The sequence below is a fragment of the Humulus lupulus genome, chromosome 6 (assembly GCF_963169125.1).
Source record: "Humulus lupulus chromosome 6, drHumLupu1.1, whole genome shotgun sequence".
NCBI lineage: Eukaryota > Viridiplantae > Streptophyta > Magnoliopsida > Rosales > Cannabaceae > Humulus > Humulus lupulus.
The window spans coordinates 96,200,034-96,217,883 of record NC_084798.1 but is presented as its reverse complement, the minus strand read 5'-3'; the positions used below and the strand labels follow the sequence as shown (position 1 = coordinate 96,217,883).

Below are 17,850 nucleotides of genomic sequence, written 5' to 3'. Positions count from 1 at the left end.
AGGGTCTTTCGTTGTTACTTTAAAATTACCCTTGCAAATAACGAGAAACATTTGATTTTTATTTATACATGGGAGGTGACCTTCTAGGTCTTACACATGTTTATTGATAATATTTCTTTAGGTGGATTGCATTCCAAGTCCGCGGGACCGCCCCTCCACCAAGTCGAGCTAATTTATACGTCCCTTCTTTGATGACTTCGATGACCTGGTATGGTCCTTCCCAGCTTGGTCCCAGAACCCCATCTTTGGGATCTTTCCCGGCCAGGAAAACTCTCCTCAAGACCAAATCGCCGACGCTAAAGGCACGTCTTTTGACCTTAGCGTTGAAGTAGCAAGTGATTTTCTGTTGATAATGGGCGAGCTGGAGTTGTGAATCCTCTCGCCTCTCATCCATCAAGTCTAAGGAGTGGCATAGGAGCTCGTGGTTCTTGTTCTGTTCGTAGGACCGGACCCTGTGCGATAGGACCTTTACCTCCACGGGGAGGACCGCTTCACTTCCAAAGGTTAGGGAGAAAGGAGTGTGACCCGTGGGAGTCCGATGTGAGGTCCTATAGGCCCACAGAACTTGGGGGAGCTGTTCTGGCCAGATCCCCTTTTCCTCATCTAGCCTCTTCTTGAGGCTTGCCTTCAGAGTTTTATTGACAGCTTCGACCTGGCCGTTCGCCTGGGGATAGGCCACGGATGAGAAACTTTTCACAATTCCGTTCTTTTCGCAAAATTCGGTGAACAGGTCGCTGTCAAATTGAGTGCCATTGTCGGAAACGATCTTTTTGGGTAGGCCGAATCGACAAACGATGCTTTTAACCACGAAGTCTAGCACCTTTTTCGATGTTATTGTCGCCAACGGCTCTGCTTCGGCCCACTTTGTGAAGTAGTCAATGGCTACCACGGCGTAACGGACCCCGCCCTTTCCGGTGGGCAGGGCGCCTATTAGATCTATGCCCCAAATGGCGAAGGGCCAGGGAGACGATATCATTTTTAGCTCGGTCGGGGGTGCTCGTGCAACCGCGGCGAACCGCTGACATTTGTCGCACTTTTTTACGTATGAGATCGAGTCTTTGGACAGAGTCGGCCAGTAAAAACCCTGCCGAAGGATCTTCAAGGCCAGGCTTTGCCCCCCAGTGTGATCTCCGCAGAATCCGTCATGAACTTCCTGCAGGATGGCCTTCGCCTCACTTGGAAGAACACACCGGAGGAGAGGTAATGAATGCCCACGTCGGTACAACACCCCCTCGACTAGCGTATATCTCGGAGCTTGATAAAGGACTCGCCGTACGTCGTTGCGCCCTTCGGGTAACTTGCCCTCGATGAGGTACTCAACAATGGGAGTCATCCAGGTCGGCCTGATGTCAATCATCTCGATATCCGCTCGATCTCCGTCTATGCTTGGTTTGTCCAAGAACTCAATTGGCACCAACCCCAGGGTTTCTGCCTCCCCCGAGGTGGCGAGCTTGGCGAGAGCATCTGCATTGGCGTTCTGCTCCCGAGGTATCTGCTCGATCGACCCTTGCCCAAACGTAGACAATTCGGATTTTACCTTAGCCAAATAAGAGGCCATCTTGGGACCCCGCGCCTGATACTCGCCTAAGACCTGATTCACCACGAGCTGGGAGTCGCTGAAGCACTGGACAGAGCTTGCCTTTAGCTCGCTAGCTATCCTAAGTCCGGCTAACAAGGCCTCGTACTCTGCCTCGTTGTTGGACGCCTTGAACCCGAACCTCAGCGCCGAATGGAATCTATGTCCTTCTGGGGATATCAGAATGATTCCGGCCCCGGAGCCGTTCTCGTTAGATGAGCCATCAACGAAGATCCTCCACGATGAGCCTGAGGATGTGAGCTGCTGTGAATCTTCCGATGGGATCTCACGGAATCCCGCGCATTCTGCCACGAAGTCGGCCAAGGCTTGACTTTTTATGGTAGTTCGGGGAGTATAGAAAATCTCGAACTGACTGAGTTCGACCGCCCACTTTAGCAAGCGTCCCGAGGCTTCAGGCTTTTGCAAAACCTGCCTTAGAGGCTGATCGGTCATGACGTGTACAGAGTGGGACTGGAAGTATGGCCTGAGTTTTCGCGAGGCCGTGATTAGGCAGAACGCCAGCTTTTCCATCAACGGGTACCTTGACTCAGCTCCGAGGAGTCTCTTGCTGATGTAATAAACCGGTTTCTGAGCCCGGTCCTCTTCTCGCACTAGAACGACACTAGCTGCGTCCTCAGTCACGGCCATGTAGAGGAAAAGAGGTTCTCCTACCCTGGGCTTTGATAGCACAGGTGGCTCAGCCAGGTGCGTTTTTAGGTCGAGGAATGCGCCCTCGCACTCTACTTTCCATTCGAACTTCTTGTTTCCGCGGAGCAGGTTGTAGAAAGGCAGGCACTTGTCGGTCGATTTGGAAATGAACCGGTTCAGTGCCGCCACCCTTCCTGTGAGTCCTTGGACATCTTTCCGCGACCTGGGGGATGGAAGCTCGAGCAGTGACCTGATCTTGTCGGGATTTGCCTCAATTACTCGGGTATTGACTATGAAACCCAAGAACTTCCCCGATGCGACACCGAAAGTGCATTTCTGAGGATTGAGCCTCATGCCATATTCTCGCAGTATGTTAAAACATTCTTCCAGGTCGGCAACGTGGTTGGTGGCAGTCTTTGACTTGACAAGCATATCATCGACGTACACTTCCATGTTCTTCCCGATCTGATCTGCGAACATTCTATTTACCAGCCTTTGGTAGGTAGCTCCGGCGTTCTTTAGACCGAACGACATGACCTTATAGCAATAGACATTAGTCGGGGTCATGAAGCTGGTGTGATCCTGGTCTGCTGGATTCATCGCGATCTGATTGTAGCCCGAGTACGCGTCCATGAAGGACATGAGCTCGTGCCCCACCGTGGCATCCACCAGTTGATCGATCCTCGGCAACGGAAAGCAATCCTTGGGGCAGGCTTTATTCAGGTCGGAAAAATCAATACAGGTCCGCCACTTGCCATTGGGCTTTGGAACTAACACGGGATTGGCAACCCAAATGGGAAATCTGGCTTCGCGGATAAAGCCACATTTTTTTGAGCCGGGCCACTTCTTCTTCAAGGGCCTCGGCTCGGGTTGTCCCTAAACGCCTCTGCTTTTGAGACTTTGCAGGGACGCTTTTGTCTAGGTGGAGCGTGTGCATGATTACGCTCGGACTGATCCCTATCATGTCCTCGTGCGACCATGCGAATACGTCTAGGTTCTTTTTCAGAAACGCGGTCAGATCCGCCTTTCTTCTATCGCAGAGGTTCTTTCCGAGCTTCACCGTCCGTGAAGGGTTTTGTTCATCGATGCCTACCTCCTCGAGATCTTCAATAGCTTGGAGCTTGGACCTATCCTCGCCTACTCGGGGGTCAATGTCCTCGCTTAAGGCGAGCTTTTCGTCTTCGGAAACCCGAGGTTTTTCAATCTCAGGGGCCGCCTTGGGTCCCTGCGATTCCTCTTCATCCTGAATGGCCATCGCCACCTGCCCGGGTTTAGATTTTCCCTTCATGGAAATGTTGTAGCATTCCCTGGCAGCGAGCTGATCGCCCTTGATAGTGCAGACCCCTGTCGAAGTAGGGAACTTCATGGCGAGGTGCCGGACGAATGTGATGGCTTCGAAAGCAACGAGCGTTGGTCGGCCCAAAATTGCATTGTAGGCAGCGGAGCAGTCAATGACTACGAATTCGAGCAGTTTGGACACTGTTCGGGACTCGTCGCCTAGGGTGATCACCAGCTCGATTGTTCCTATCGCTGCTGACCCTTCGCCTGAAAAACCATATAGCATCATCGAGGTTGCCTTTAGCTCGGAGACGGTCAGACCCATTTTTTCTAAGGTTGAACGGAATAGGAGATTCACCGAGCTCCCATTGTCCACTAACACCCTCCTTACTCTCCGGTTGGCGAGCTGGACTGCTACGACCAAGGGATCGTTATGAGGGAATTGGACATGGCCCGCGTCCTCCTCCGTGAAAGTGACTGGTTGTTTCTCTAATCTTTGTTGTTTTGATTGACGCTGTTCCGGGACGAACTCCCCTCCATTGTGGGCCTTCAACTCATTTATGTACCTCTTATGGGCGCCTCTGCTCGTGCCAGCCATGTGTGGCCCTCCAGAGATGGTGGAAATCTCTCCCTCGACCACGGGGGGAGGGACGTCCTGATCTACTCGAGGTCCAGGTTGACTGGCTGGGATCTCCGGAGCGGGTCGACCTGTGGGGACCCTGTTCCGCGAGTATTGCGCCAACGGACCTGCTCGGATGAGAGTCTCGATTTCATCTTTGAGGTGCCTGCAGTCGTCGGTATTGTGCCCGACGTCGTTATGAAAACGGCAGAATTTGGAAGCGTCTCTCTTTCCCTTAGGGTGCTTTATTGGCTCCGGTCTTTTCCAGGGGACTCGCGTAGCGTTGGCCAGGAAAATATTCTCTCTGGTTTGGGTGAGCTCGGTATACGCTGTGAACACGGGCTTGAATTTATCCACGGACTTATTCTTCTTTTGACCGTGCTGGACGTTTTCACCATTTCCTTTTCTTTTTCCGCCACCGGGCTGGTTGCTCTGCGTGACGTCGGGAGTCGCTACTACGATCTCTGTTCCCGCCCCAGCGGGCTTCTCGAGGACCTGGCTGGTCCCCACGGCTGAAGCTTCAGCTTCCTCCAAGTTTATCCATTCTTGGGCTCTGTTAAGGAATTCACTAACTGATCTGACCCCCCTCCTTTGAATATCCTTCCACAGATCTCCGCCTACTAGGATCCCGGTCCTCATAGCCATGAGTTTGGAGCTGTCGTCGGCATCTCTGGCTCGAGCAGCGACATTTGCAAATCTGCTCAAGTAGGCTTTTAGCGTTTCTCCAGGTTGCTGTCTCACGTTAGCTAGGGAGTCGGCCTGGACCCTGGCGGCCTGAGAGGCGCGGAATGCCCTCTTGAAGTCAGCCGAAAAGGTCTTCCAGGAGCTGATTGACTGCCTTTTACTTTGTTTGAACCACTGCCTGGCAGATCCAGTTAGGGTGGAAGGAAAGATCAAGCAACGAAGCTCTGGCCCGATGTTATGAGCCATCATTAGGGTGTTGAACATCCCTAAGTGGTCAGATGGGTCTCCATCCCCGTTGAACTTTGACAAGTGAGGCATACGAAAGCCAGAAGGGTATGTCGTTGCTGCTATGTTGGGGGCGAAGAGCTCCATCTCATCCCCTGAATCATATTCGTCTTTTTCTTTCTCTGACAGGATCTTCTTCATCAGCTCCTCCATTTGAGTTAAGCGCTCTAAGGTTTTGTCCTGAGATCCTGGGTTATTCCGGGGCTGTTCAACAGCTCCGGACCCGTTGTACATATTAGGCGGGTTATTGCCCCTCCTATCTGGAGATAGGTCATTTGGGGCATTCCCGCCATTACGTACTTCGGATCGGACCCCAACTGAGCGGGCCTGGCTACCATCCCTAACTCGATCCTCTCTGTGAGAGTTGAGGCGATCTCGAAGGTCGCCTCCCTGGGTATTATGGTGACTTTGTGCTGAACTTAGTCGCTGTCGCAGGTCTCCTCCCGAAAGATCACTCCGTGCACTACCGGTCCAGTGACTCCTGCTGGACAGGCTCGATGTGCGTCTTTGGCGGTTCCGACCTGATCCTTCCCCCGGCACCCTGCTGCGCCGGGAAGGCCCGGCCGATGGCGGGTCTCTCCTACTATTTATGTAGGCCGGGATGTCTCGGATGGTTTGAGGAGACGGATATCTGATGGGAGAAGGAGGATGTCTGACCGGAGAGGCGATCCTAGTGCCGTCTGGACGGACTAAATTTGGTGGGGGCCTCTCGGCCCTGCCAGCTTGATGGTTTCGCGCTGGGCGATCTGGACGAGGAACTGGACGCTCTTCGGGGACGGGCTGACGTCTCCGGATCTCCTCGGCCCTCCTTTGGGAATTTCCCCTATCTCTTCTGGGTGTCCTCGAGGAAGGCTGAGAGCTAGGGGTTGATGTCCTAACCGAACGGCTGTACTGCTGCGGTTCGGTCTGAGGCATTTCCCTGAAGTTCGCCTCTTGATGGCGTGATGAAGGGGTGGAGTTGGCTGCAGGGAGTCTACCCGAACGGCTATGCCTGGATCGATTACTCCGGCGAGACTTAGGAGCCTCGCCTTGCCTCTTTCCAACGTTACCGTTGGTTGTGAGAGGGGGTAGTCGACTCAGAATATCCTGGATTTGCTGTCCAGCTGCTGCTAGTTGGCTCCTCAGTTGAGCATTCTCCATCTCCACCGCAGTATAATAACCTGGATTCGGATTAGGCGGCCGGGGCGTCGAACTACCAGTGTCGTCTTGGCCGGCCGGCTGCTTTCCTGGCCTTTGCTGGACTTCAGGTACTTGCTCCTCGGGGAGGGCAGCATGGCGGGCCTCCTGCCCATCATGCTGTTCTGTCTCGTTGCCATGTTTGGATCAAGTGGTCACCATAGTTGTATGTTTTTGGTAGTACTAATTGGATTCTCTCTCAATGAAAGCACCAAACTGTTGACGCGGTTCTTCGGCAACAGGTAATTAAGAGAAGAAGAGAAAGAGATTAGTACTTAAAAGTAGAACCGCCGCAGATATGAAATCTTTGTGAGAAGAACTAGGTGACCCTAAACACGTTTTTTAAGTGGTTCGAAGGTTAAAATCCTTCTACTCCACTAGTCAATATTATTGATCTTTTCTGGGTAATTGGTTTACAAAATATATAGTTCTTACAAGACTATTTTTTCCCACCCCTATCAATTCCCAGGGTCTCCATATTTATAGGAGAAGGCACCTGGAAATTGGTAGGGAGGTCATCCCATGACCTTACCATTTGTCATATCAAGTCTGTGATATTCATGATTACTTCCTAAACCTGACACACAAGTGTGGTCTAGTCAGTATGGAAGGAGATAATGGGCCGCACGGCCCAACCCATCCGTGGGTGTCTGAATACGCACGTTCCTGCGGCGTGTCCGAGAAGTCAGGGGGATATCGGACACGTGATGGCAGGATTATGCACGTTTATCTTGCGTGTTGACTTCCCATAGGGTCAGAGCTTCCTGAGAAGCTCGCTACCGGAGCAATCCATAACCCGAGCTGATCCTTCAGTGGTCGTCGGATGTTGTTCCCAGCTCCTGGAACAGCATGATGAGCAGGAAACTCCATCCCCTCGAGCTAGAAAGGGCCCGTCCTGAAGATAAATCCTCTGGCCTGTGGGAGCCTCGGGCTAAATCATGTTTAGTCCGAGGATCGTCCTGCTAAACAGCCCGTGGGAAATCCAGGGCGTACAAGTTGAGTAACTAAGCATGCATCTAACCATTTCCAATACAGTTATGTTTCGGTATTCCGCTACACAATCTTGTTGCGGAGTACCCGGGGCAGTAACTTGAGATAAAATCCCAAGTTTGGTTAAATGATCTTGGAACTGCATATCCAAATATTCTTGACCCCTATCAGATCGCAAGATCTTTAACGTTTTACCTAATTGGTTCTGAGCCATAGCTAGGAATTCCTAAAACTTTGAAAAAATTTCTCATTTCCTATGCATTTGGTAAGGACATGAGTATCTAGAGTAATTGTCAATGAAAGAGACGAAATACTCAAAACCACCCCTGGTTTTCACATTCATAGGTCCACAGACATCTTAATGTACTATTCCAAGTGGTTCTTTGGCTCTATCACCTTTTGCAGAGAATGGACGCTTGTTCAGTTTGCCTTCTAGACATGATTTACAGACAGGTAATTCCCCTAAGGTGAGTTTCCTCAAAGGTTTGTCCTTTATAAGTCTTTGAATCCTATTAGCTACTTTGAATAATTAATTATTAAATGCGAGGGGTTTGTTAGGTCGTAGAATATAAAGCCCGTTTTCCAAACATGCAATACACAATTGTGATCCATTGAAGGAAATAGATATATTAGAACTTATGAAAGTCATAACAAATTGTTCTAATTGCAACATGGAAACTTATATTAAATTTCTACTAAAATCCTAAAGAATACATCTTTTAAAATTAAGTATTTATTTCTGAACTTCATACGAGCTCTTCCTCTAGCTTGGATCGCAACGAACGCTCTGTTCCCAACTCTAAGCTTTAAGCCGCCTTCGTCCACTTCCTCCCACGATTCAAGAAGCTGTAAAGAGTTGCAAACATGGTTGGTAGATCCAGAATCAATAATCCAAACGAATTTATCATTCTCTAAAACACATGTTTCTAAGATAAATAAACTATAGTCATTACCTTTGTTTTTTACTGCGAGAAACTTGGGGCAATCTTGTTTCCAATGCCCCTTTTCATTGCAGTGAAAGCATTTACCTTTACCTTTCTTGTTCTTCTTTTTCTTCCCCATAGGAGTCAGTGCATCTGGTTGGTGTTATGTCGACCCTTCTTCTTGTTTCCAGATTTTAAAGAGGAAGCTAGTTTCATCCTTAGCTAGATCAGAAGTAGCACCAGCAGTTTTCTTTTCTCCTCCCTTACTCGGTCTACCCATGATAGACTCAAAAGTATGAAGCTCGTTCATGAGCAGCGTCAGACCATAATTAAGTTTATTCATCACATAGTTGGTGGTGAATGATAGGAAAGCTGGAGAGAGACTTTGAAGGATTAAGCCAACTTTAGTCTCCTCATCTATTGTAGCTCCATGCAGTTCAACTTCCTAAAAGTAGTTCGTCATCTTGATAAGGTGATCACTAATAAGCTGAGATGGTGCCATCCGAGCATTGGCATATTTCTTGGTGACCTAAAAATGAGTATGTACAGACTTTGCCCCGAATATGTCTTGGAGCTGATCCATGATTTCGTAGGTCGTCTCGACATTCTCCATCTTTATCTTGAGAGTGTCAACCATACTAGTCAACATGTAGTATTGTGCCTTGCATGCCAATGCTCGTATTTGTCTCTTATGGCCGTGGTAGCTCCTTCAGCTAGAACTTCTAGAGATTCCTAAGTCATGACGAACTTGGAGTTGTCACCAATAACAACAATGTTGATGTTCTGCTTCCACTTAAGGAAGTTTTCTCCAATGAGTTTCTCCATCGAAAGTTGAGAAAGGATGGGAGTAGACACAACCATAATTAAAACTACCAGTTATAAATAAAATAGAAATCAATCACTTTTGCTCAATAAAACTTCCATCCACACAAATTTTAAGAAATATCACAACATATACCAAATATATGCAAGATATAAGGAAAAATACCAAAAACAATCATATCTCTGTTTCTTTAGGTTTTTAACTAGTCTGTGATATCATTGTCCCGGTTGGCGAGAGTTAAAAAATACCATTACTTAAATAGAGTTTTAAACTCATTTAATAATGGACACCATTATTAACAACCTATTATTCGATAAAAATAAGAAAACAAAATTTCTTATTTTATGAGCTAGCCCCACTGTTTTGATAATCATAGATTTAGTTCTAGTAATCACTATTGGGGTGAGTCTATTAGATTTTGATCGATAATTATCTATCTTTTGAAATCTAACATTGTCAAAATAACTAATCAACACCTTCTATAAGGGTACGAATCAAAGCGTCTCGAGGCCTCGTTAAGATATCGACATTGTTAAACTAACGGTGGAGATCGAATACAATTCTTAAAACAATCTCATTATATAATTAAGTTAAGTATTTTTATTATCAATTTTCGAAAATTAATGACTAAGGTTCTTCAAAAAAATTAATTTGTAAAATAATTTTTAAAACCAAAGTCCTATCATTTTCTATTAATTCTAAAGTGTCACATTGAAACAAATTCAATTAAATTAGAATTGATTTGTTCTAATTAATTATTAGGTTCAACTATCTAGAAAAATAAACTTAAGACAATTAAGTTCAACTCAGGTAAATGGCCCTTAACAACTGAGTTTGTATGGAGGAGGGTTGGGTTTAGTATGTCATACCCTCTACTAAGGTCTCTTAACTTCCACACAAAGCCCAAAACGCAAGAATTTAAACCTCTGTTTTATTAATTGTTATCAATTGATTAGGCCCACTATAATCATGCAAAGCAAATAGACATTCACAAGTTGAATCACCCACAATAGAGGAATTTAAACTTTACATTTTCTAACAGGCCCAAATAAAACTTATAAATTTATGAATATTTTATTTGGCAACCAAAATCACATATATATACAAACACATGTGACACTATATGCATCTAAGTCCAATTGTAAAAGTCACATATATTGCATATATGTCACATAATTGAATAACCTAATCATATTACTAAATGAGTAATATCTATGTGTTTATGCAAAAATACCATAATTAATTAATGTAAAATTTATCTACACAAAATTCATAATTAATTACAATTTTACAAAAATAATTAAGTCAATTTAAATAAAATCCATCAACAATTAGCTAAGTTAATTTAGATTTTATTTATCAACAATTAACTCAATTATGTTATTTTATTAAATATATTAAATTAATAAAATTAAATTTAGTATATGTGGAATATTTGATTTTATAGAATAACTGCACAAAAATCTAATAGATATGGGATATTGGCAGCGATAATACACAAATCTTTTCAAAAGTTACATTTTAATACCCAAATCTTTTTTTTTTGGCAATAATACATGATAATACACAAATCTTTTCAAAAGTTACATTTTAAAACTCAATTTTTTTTGCGGCAATAATACATTCGGTCTAAAAATCGGTGCAACTGTTGGTACCCAGACTTAACGTTTGACATAAGCGCACAAGTGGCACAATTTCATTGGTCCATGTTATTTTAATTACCTAAATATTATAAACATTATTTAAAAATTAATAAAAATTATTTAAAATTTAAAATTTTCAAAAAGTATTTATAAATAATTAAAATAAAATTTAAAATTAATATATCCTAAATCTGCTAGATCAACTTAAACTAATTTTTAAAGGTGTTCTTCAACGCTTGAAACCCTAATGCAAAATCTAGAATAAAAGGAAAACTTGAATTTATCAATTAAACAAACTCTAATCATTGATCAAATTCAATTAAAGACAAAAACTATTTCAACATCATAATCAATATTAAAACAAAAATCATAAATCAATGTATAAAACTATTATTCATTCACAACACCAATATTTAATTTTACACAAACATGTATATATTTAATCGATAAACAAATGGGTAAGAACAAAATAAGAGAAGAAGCGGTTGAATCAAGAACCCAGAAAAATGGTACCCAAAAATTTAAACCCAAAAAAATGGTATGAGTTTTAGAAGAAAAAATACAAAAATAAATTTAGATCAAACAGTGGAATTCATCTTCCTCATCGGAGGCATCATCCAACCACAATCGCAAGGCCTTCATCTTTGTTCAGTCTTGCTGCACGGGTCGCCAGCCACGACACAACCTGGTCAAACCACCACCACCCTCCTTCAATGCTTGCATTCGTAGCAAGATATATGTGAAGTGAAGGTAGATATGCACTAGTAATAAGAAGAAGATGATAATGACGATGGAGATGATGAAGATGCGATAGCAACCCTTAGTAATAACAAGCATAGATCTGCAACCCTCGGTCTCACCCAAAGCCTCTGCGACTCTTTCCTTCACCCAGATATTTGATGTTAAAATTCATTCTCTCCAGGGTATTCTTGAACAAGATGTTGGCGGATGACCCATGGTCGATCATTGTTCAGGCCACAATCATGTTGGCAATCTGGACTTCCACAACCAAAGGGTCATTATGCGGATGACGCACATGACCAGTGTCTTCCTCATTGAATATGATGGGCTCACACTCATAGCAAGGTTGCTTGTGTTAGGAGTATGTCCTAAAAGCATGTAAAAGACATTTATTATTTCGATGAATAAATAAATACAATAGTTTATTATTGTTATATTTAGATTATGAAATTATTGTTTGAATAATTTTGTAAATTACAGAAAAATTCCATATTCATTATTGAGGATGTGATATTGTATTAGTACGAGAGAATTAAGATCACATGAATGAATAAAAATAGTCAACAACAACAAATTGAAGTTATGGAATTCTTTAATTGGGGTTGTAAATACGGTTTGCTGAGTTTCATCTTGATAGATTCGGATTATTGATGTGGTAAGACATCTCGGTAAATGTGCTTTATATAATATGATTATATATGACATGGACCGACATGAATAAAAGTCTTTATCCAAAAACCATTTAATAATAAAGACTTGTAATTCATATTATAACTGATGATCATTTATAGATCAACCTCAATCCTGAGTGTTCATGAACTCATATTCATGTTTATTAAATCTTTTGATTCATTCGTTAAGGTCTCTTCATAGAATGAGACTAATGACTTTTGTTTTGGAGATTTAATATCATGGATGGCTGGGAACATGTATCAACAATACGGAATCTAATCTTTCCTAACAGATCGTATATTAGTTCCCTTAAGGGTTAATTCTGGAACTGAATGATTTTGAGCTCAAATCTATAATTAGATTATAGATTAATTATTCACTAGTGAATTAATGGTACTTAAGGAATAAGAAGTAAATTAGAAAGGTAAAATAGTAATTCTTCCATTCTAATTTATGAACTAATTAATTAGAGGGTTGAACTATTGTAAGATGGTTATATCAATGGACGACTTAAAATAAGATTTCTGTAAAAGTATATCTATAACATAAAGAGTGCAATTCTGAATTTATAGTGGAGAAATATCAGAATTAATAAATTAACTATTATAATTAAAGAGTTTAATTATTTAGTTTCAATTATTGGAGCTTAATGTTATAGGTTCATGGTCCCCGAAATGGCTTAAACAAACACTGACAAAGATAAATACAAAAATGGGCAAAAGGATTTATTTGATAAGTAAAATATTTTTCTAAGCACTAAACATAATTATTGTATAATTATGTGTAATTAATTAATTGATAATTAATTAATTATTTAATTTAACAAAAATATAATTAATTTTGAATTAATTTATTTTTGGGATTTTTGGTATTTATATAATAAGAAAAAATTGGGAAAAATCACATGCCTTCCTTGGCATGTGGGCTCGTGTAGCATAGTACACAGTCACTATGCTACACGCATAAGAAGCTCATGGCAGTTTCTTGGTTCCACAATTTTAGTTATTTAAATATTAAATAATAAGGAGATATTGTAATATGATTAAAATATTATTATTTAAACAAAATCTAATAAATGATTAGTTATTTTCAAATTGTTTAAAATAACTAATATTTTATTTTTAATATATTGGATATATTAAATATAGGATATCGGTTTTTCAGAACGATACTTTTCAGGGATAGAAAATATATCGTGAAATCTATTTGAGAGAAAGGGAACAGTGATACAAGCATAGGTCACTGTTCTTCACAAACTTAGGTCCAAACTTTATCAAATCTCATGTGTTGAGAATATCTGATAAATAGATTTTGCCTATTATTTTGTATAGCGAGCCCACACTCGTTCTTTGTGTGCTGAGAACATTTTGGAAGATCTTGGTGTGAGATCTCAAGGATTTTTGCCATACAAAAAGATAGCAAGAAGGAAGGACTTTTGGTAATTTTCTATTCATATCTTTGATTCAATATATATATGTATGTGAAGAAGTAGATCTAGAAATCTTGTGGGATTAAATTAACAATTTTGATTGTTGTTCTACTGCGTATAATCTCTGATTTGATCTATAAAAAACCAACAAATGGTACCAAAGCCATCTTCACACACACATATATATATTGAATCTGTATGGGTTTAGTTTTATGCATTTATTTATTTTTGATGAATGAATGAATGACTTAATATGATTGAATGCATGGGAATGTTGAATCGTTAATTGTATGGTGTTTTGGGTTAGGATTTGTTTATGATTATGGGGCATAGGATTTATGTAATTTTATTCGGTTTTCGACACCATAAAATTGTAATTTCGATCACACAAAAGTCAAAACGGAGCCTGGGATTCAGAATTCAGCCACCGTTCCTCCAACGCCGCCTTCTGAGCCGCTGCTGGGGACGTCGTATGGATGGGTCCGTACAGATTCGTATGGTTTCGTACAAATTGGCCCCGGCAAGACCAAATGGTGCCATGTGTCCCCGTCTTACTGATCCTAAATTTTTTTTTCTGAAATTATTCTGTTATTTTTTTTTACTTTTTAAAATGTTAAATATCCTATTTATTACAAATTTGATATTTAAATAATGAGATCATTTTGTTATCCTAACAAACTTTTTTTAATACATTATTTAATACAATTTTTAAAAAATAACAAATTTTAATTAAATTTATTTTTGATTTAATTAAAAGTTGTTTTAATTAAAAGGAAAATAAAATAATGATTATTTAAAAGTTTTGTTTTAATTAATCAAGATAATTAGAAAAAAAATTCTTATTATTATTTTGGAACAACGACACATGTCCTACCGAAAGTAAAGTAAAGAAGCCCGATGATGATCAAGCCGGTTTTATTTTATTTTAATTTTATAAAGATGATGTAAAATTAGAAATAACCAAAAGCACCCGGTTCAACATTTATTTTTTATTTATTTATTTAAATAATTGTTTTCATGTGATTGATAACTGTTCATGCATTTTGTGCCATACATAAAAAATCCACACAGTCATTATCATGCATCTCATTGGTAGAAACATGATTATTAGGATTGTCCTATATGTTTATATGAATTGTTTTGCAAAACCAATTGCATATAAATTACTTAGTTTTATTCTTTGAAAACTTGGTAAAATATCACACCGGTTTTAAGTCTTTATGACTTTATTTCTTTAAACCAACTTTATTTTAAAATTATTTTTTAGTAAAGTTTAGATGAACATAATTGGTAATTTAAAATTGGATATGGACCTAGAAACTCGCCCTCTTTCCAATTTTAATTATGTTCATAAAGTTTAAAGAATCTATAATTAATTTGGAATTAATTAGGTTAAAAACACTTATTTCAAAATAATGAATGGGAGATGGTTGATATCTCAAACATAACACCGTGAGATGTGAATAGCGCCTCGCAACGACTTTGTTTTCGTCCCCCTAAGGAAGGTGTCTAGACATGTCAATAGCAAGGTTATATTACTTACAAAGATAGGAACTAATTATGTATTTTAGGTTTGACCGACCCTAAGGCGGCATGTTTTAAGTTATGTCATGAACTCTGAAATAATGGGTTACACTCACAAAGTTATGATTAAGCTTTTGCAGTGGATAATCATAACTTGACCAAACTAAGCGGTACTTTAATGTTTAAAATAGAAAATAATGAGTTATTTTAAAATTTAAACAATAAAGATAAGAACGTCTTATAAATTCTCTAAGATTAATTTGATCGACCCTAAGGCGGCACTTTTGATTGTTAGAAAGTTTTATCGTGGAAATTAAACTTTATTTTATGTGTTTTAATTATGCTAATGCATCACGTTTAATTTCTGAAACTTTGATATTTATTTTTCTAAATATAATAATATTTGTATTTATTTATTAATTCTCAGAAAAAATGTCTATTGGTGAATTACACACCGATGCTTTTCTCAAATCCTTGGTTTTTGAACCTGAAAATATGCAACACTGGTTTCGAGGCATGTTGACCATTTTTTCTTATAAAAAGATGATGTCAACAGTCTGTGAAAAACCTCCAACAGAACCACCTCTGGCTACTAGCTATGAAGCAGAAGAAAAATATGCAAATCGGATGAAATCCGATCAATTGGCACATTATTGCATGCTTTCAACCATGCCTGATGAAACAAAGGAAAAATATATACACTATAACTTAGCACATGAGATGTGGCGAGCAATGACAGAGGAAGTATTTGTTGAGTGTCATCGTTTATATCAAACGAAAAAGTTAAATAAGATTTACATATATTTTTCAACTTTGAATTATAGAATTCAAATACAATGAATATTAGATTCAAAAAATTTTGGATAGTAGATTCAAAAATATATGTCACTAAACTATTTTCCTTTTGTTTTTCCTTTCCCAGAATCAGAACCCTGAAAAGGAGGAAGAGACTGATGAGGATTTTGATAGCGAGTAAAGAGCTGGAGGAGTTGGAGAGTATTTTTATTTAGTAATTTTATTGTTAGTTGAACAATTTAAATTTCTTTATTTTGTGTTAGAAATTTTAGATTTCTTTGAACGAAGAAAACTATAGTCTAGAAATTTAGTTTATTATTAGTAATTTTGATTATTAATGTTTAGAAAACTATTTCTATTTTTGCATAACATTTATTTCTTTATTAATAAAGTAGTTATTATTTAAAGAAATTATCTGTTTACTTGCTATGCAAATGCTTTGGGATAAACAAAGTTTACATACTTATAATGAATGAATTTTTTTTATAATTCTGAACTATTTAAAACAGCTAATCCTAGATCTATTAAACTGATTCCGATAGTGAAACATATCTGTGGCACTTGAGATTGGACCATATTGGTCTAGACAGAATAAATAGACTTGTAAAGGATAGTCCTTTAAGAGAACTATCTATTGGATCTCTCCTTGTTTGTGAATCCTATCTAGAAGGGAAAATGACGAAGAGACCTTTCTCTGCTAAAGGTTCAAGAGCCACAGAACCACTTCATCTAGTACATACAGATGTTGTGGTCCACTTAATGTACAAATAAGAGGAGGTTATGAATATTTCATCACTTTCATTGAAGATTATTCAAGATATGGTTACCTATACTTGATGCAAAGAAAATCTGAAACTTTTGGAAAGTTCAAAGAATTTCAAGCAGAAGCAGATCTCATAGGTCACTGAGATCTCATAGAAGATATATCGTGAAATCTCTCTGAGAGAAAGAGAACAGTGATACAAGCATAGGTCACTGCTCTTCACAAACTTAGGCCTAAACTTTATCAGATCTCATGTGTTGAGAACATATGATAAATAGATTTTGCCTATTATTTTGTATAGCGAGCCCACACTCGTTCTTTGTGTGCTGACAACATTTTGGAAGATCTTGGTGTGAGATCTCAAGGATTTTTGCCATACAAAAAGATAGTAGCAAGGAAGGACTTTTGGTAATTTTCTATCCATATCATTGATTCAATATATATGTATGTGAAGAATTAGATCTAGAAATATTGTGGGGTTAAATTAACAATTTTGATTGTTGTTCCACCGCGTATAATCTCTGATTTGATCTATAAAAAACCAACAGCTTGGGAGTATGCTCCTGGACAGCCAGTACATCATCTTCCTGCTCGTATCTAAGGGAACGAGCATATTTTTCTCGTGCCTCATCAGTATTACTAGCCAAATGTGGTCCTCCACATATTATATCTAACTGACCAGCGACTGGTGGTGGTAAGAGAGGTTGATTACCTTGATACTGTTGCGGGGATTGTTGCTAAGGATGTTGGTCGGCAATCGGCCGTACATACCTCTTAAGATGAGCATTGTTTTGTCGAATGAGGAATTCTATATCTTCCTTCAGGTGGTTACATTCATTAGTTTCATGACCATAGTCGTTGTGAAACCGGCAGGACTTAGTCATATCTCGTCTATTAACGTCCTTCCTCATTGGTGGAGGTCTTCTGTATGGTACAACCGTCTGTGTAGCATTGAAAACATCTGGACGTGGTTCCAACAAGATGGAGTAAGTAGTAAACTTAGGAACATACTCTCATGGTTTGGGCTACTCTGTAGTTTTAGGCTTCTTATTGTCGTTCTGATTACTGCTACTTCCAGCCCCATTACCACGGTTGTCGTTTTTGGCCCCATTTTTACTCTCTCCAACTGTGTTAGTGGTATTTCCAGCTTCTATTTTTCCCTGCCCACCAACTGTTTGAGTTGGATTATCTACCTTCCGTTCAGCTTCTTCAAGCTTAATAAATTCTTTTGCCCGATCTAGGAATTCTTGAGTGGTACGCGCAAACTTCCTCTTCAAGCCG

The 17,850-nt window shown here is 40.0% G+C and overlaps 1 protein-coding gene across 1 annotated transcript in view; it reads left to right on the top strand.

Moving 5' to 3' along the window:
* LOC133785314 (uncharacterized) overlaps positions 1 to 17,559 on the top strand; it is a 32,910-nt gene extending 15,351 nt beyond the window's left edge. The window contains exon 5 of the mRNA XM_062224562.1: positions 17,443 to 17,559. Within this exon, the coding sequence (XP_062080546.1) occupies positions 17,443 to 17,559 (117 nt within the window). The remainder of the gene's footprint in view (positions 1 to 17,442) is intronic.
* The last annotated feature ends 291 nt before the right edge of the window (positions 17,560 to 17,850 follow it).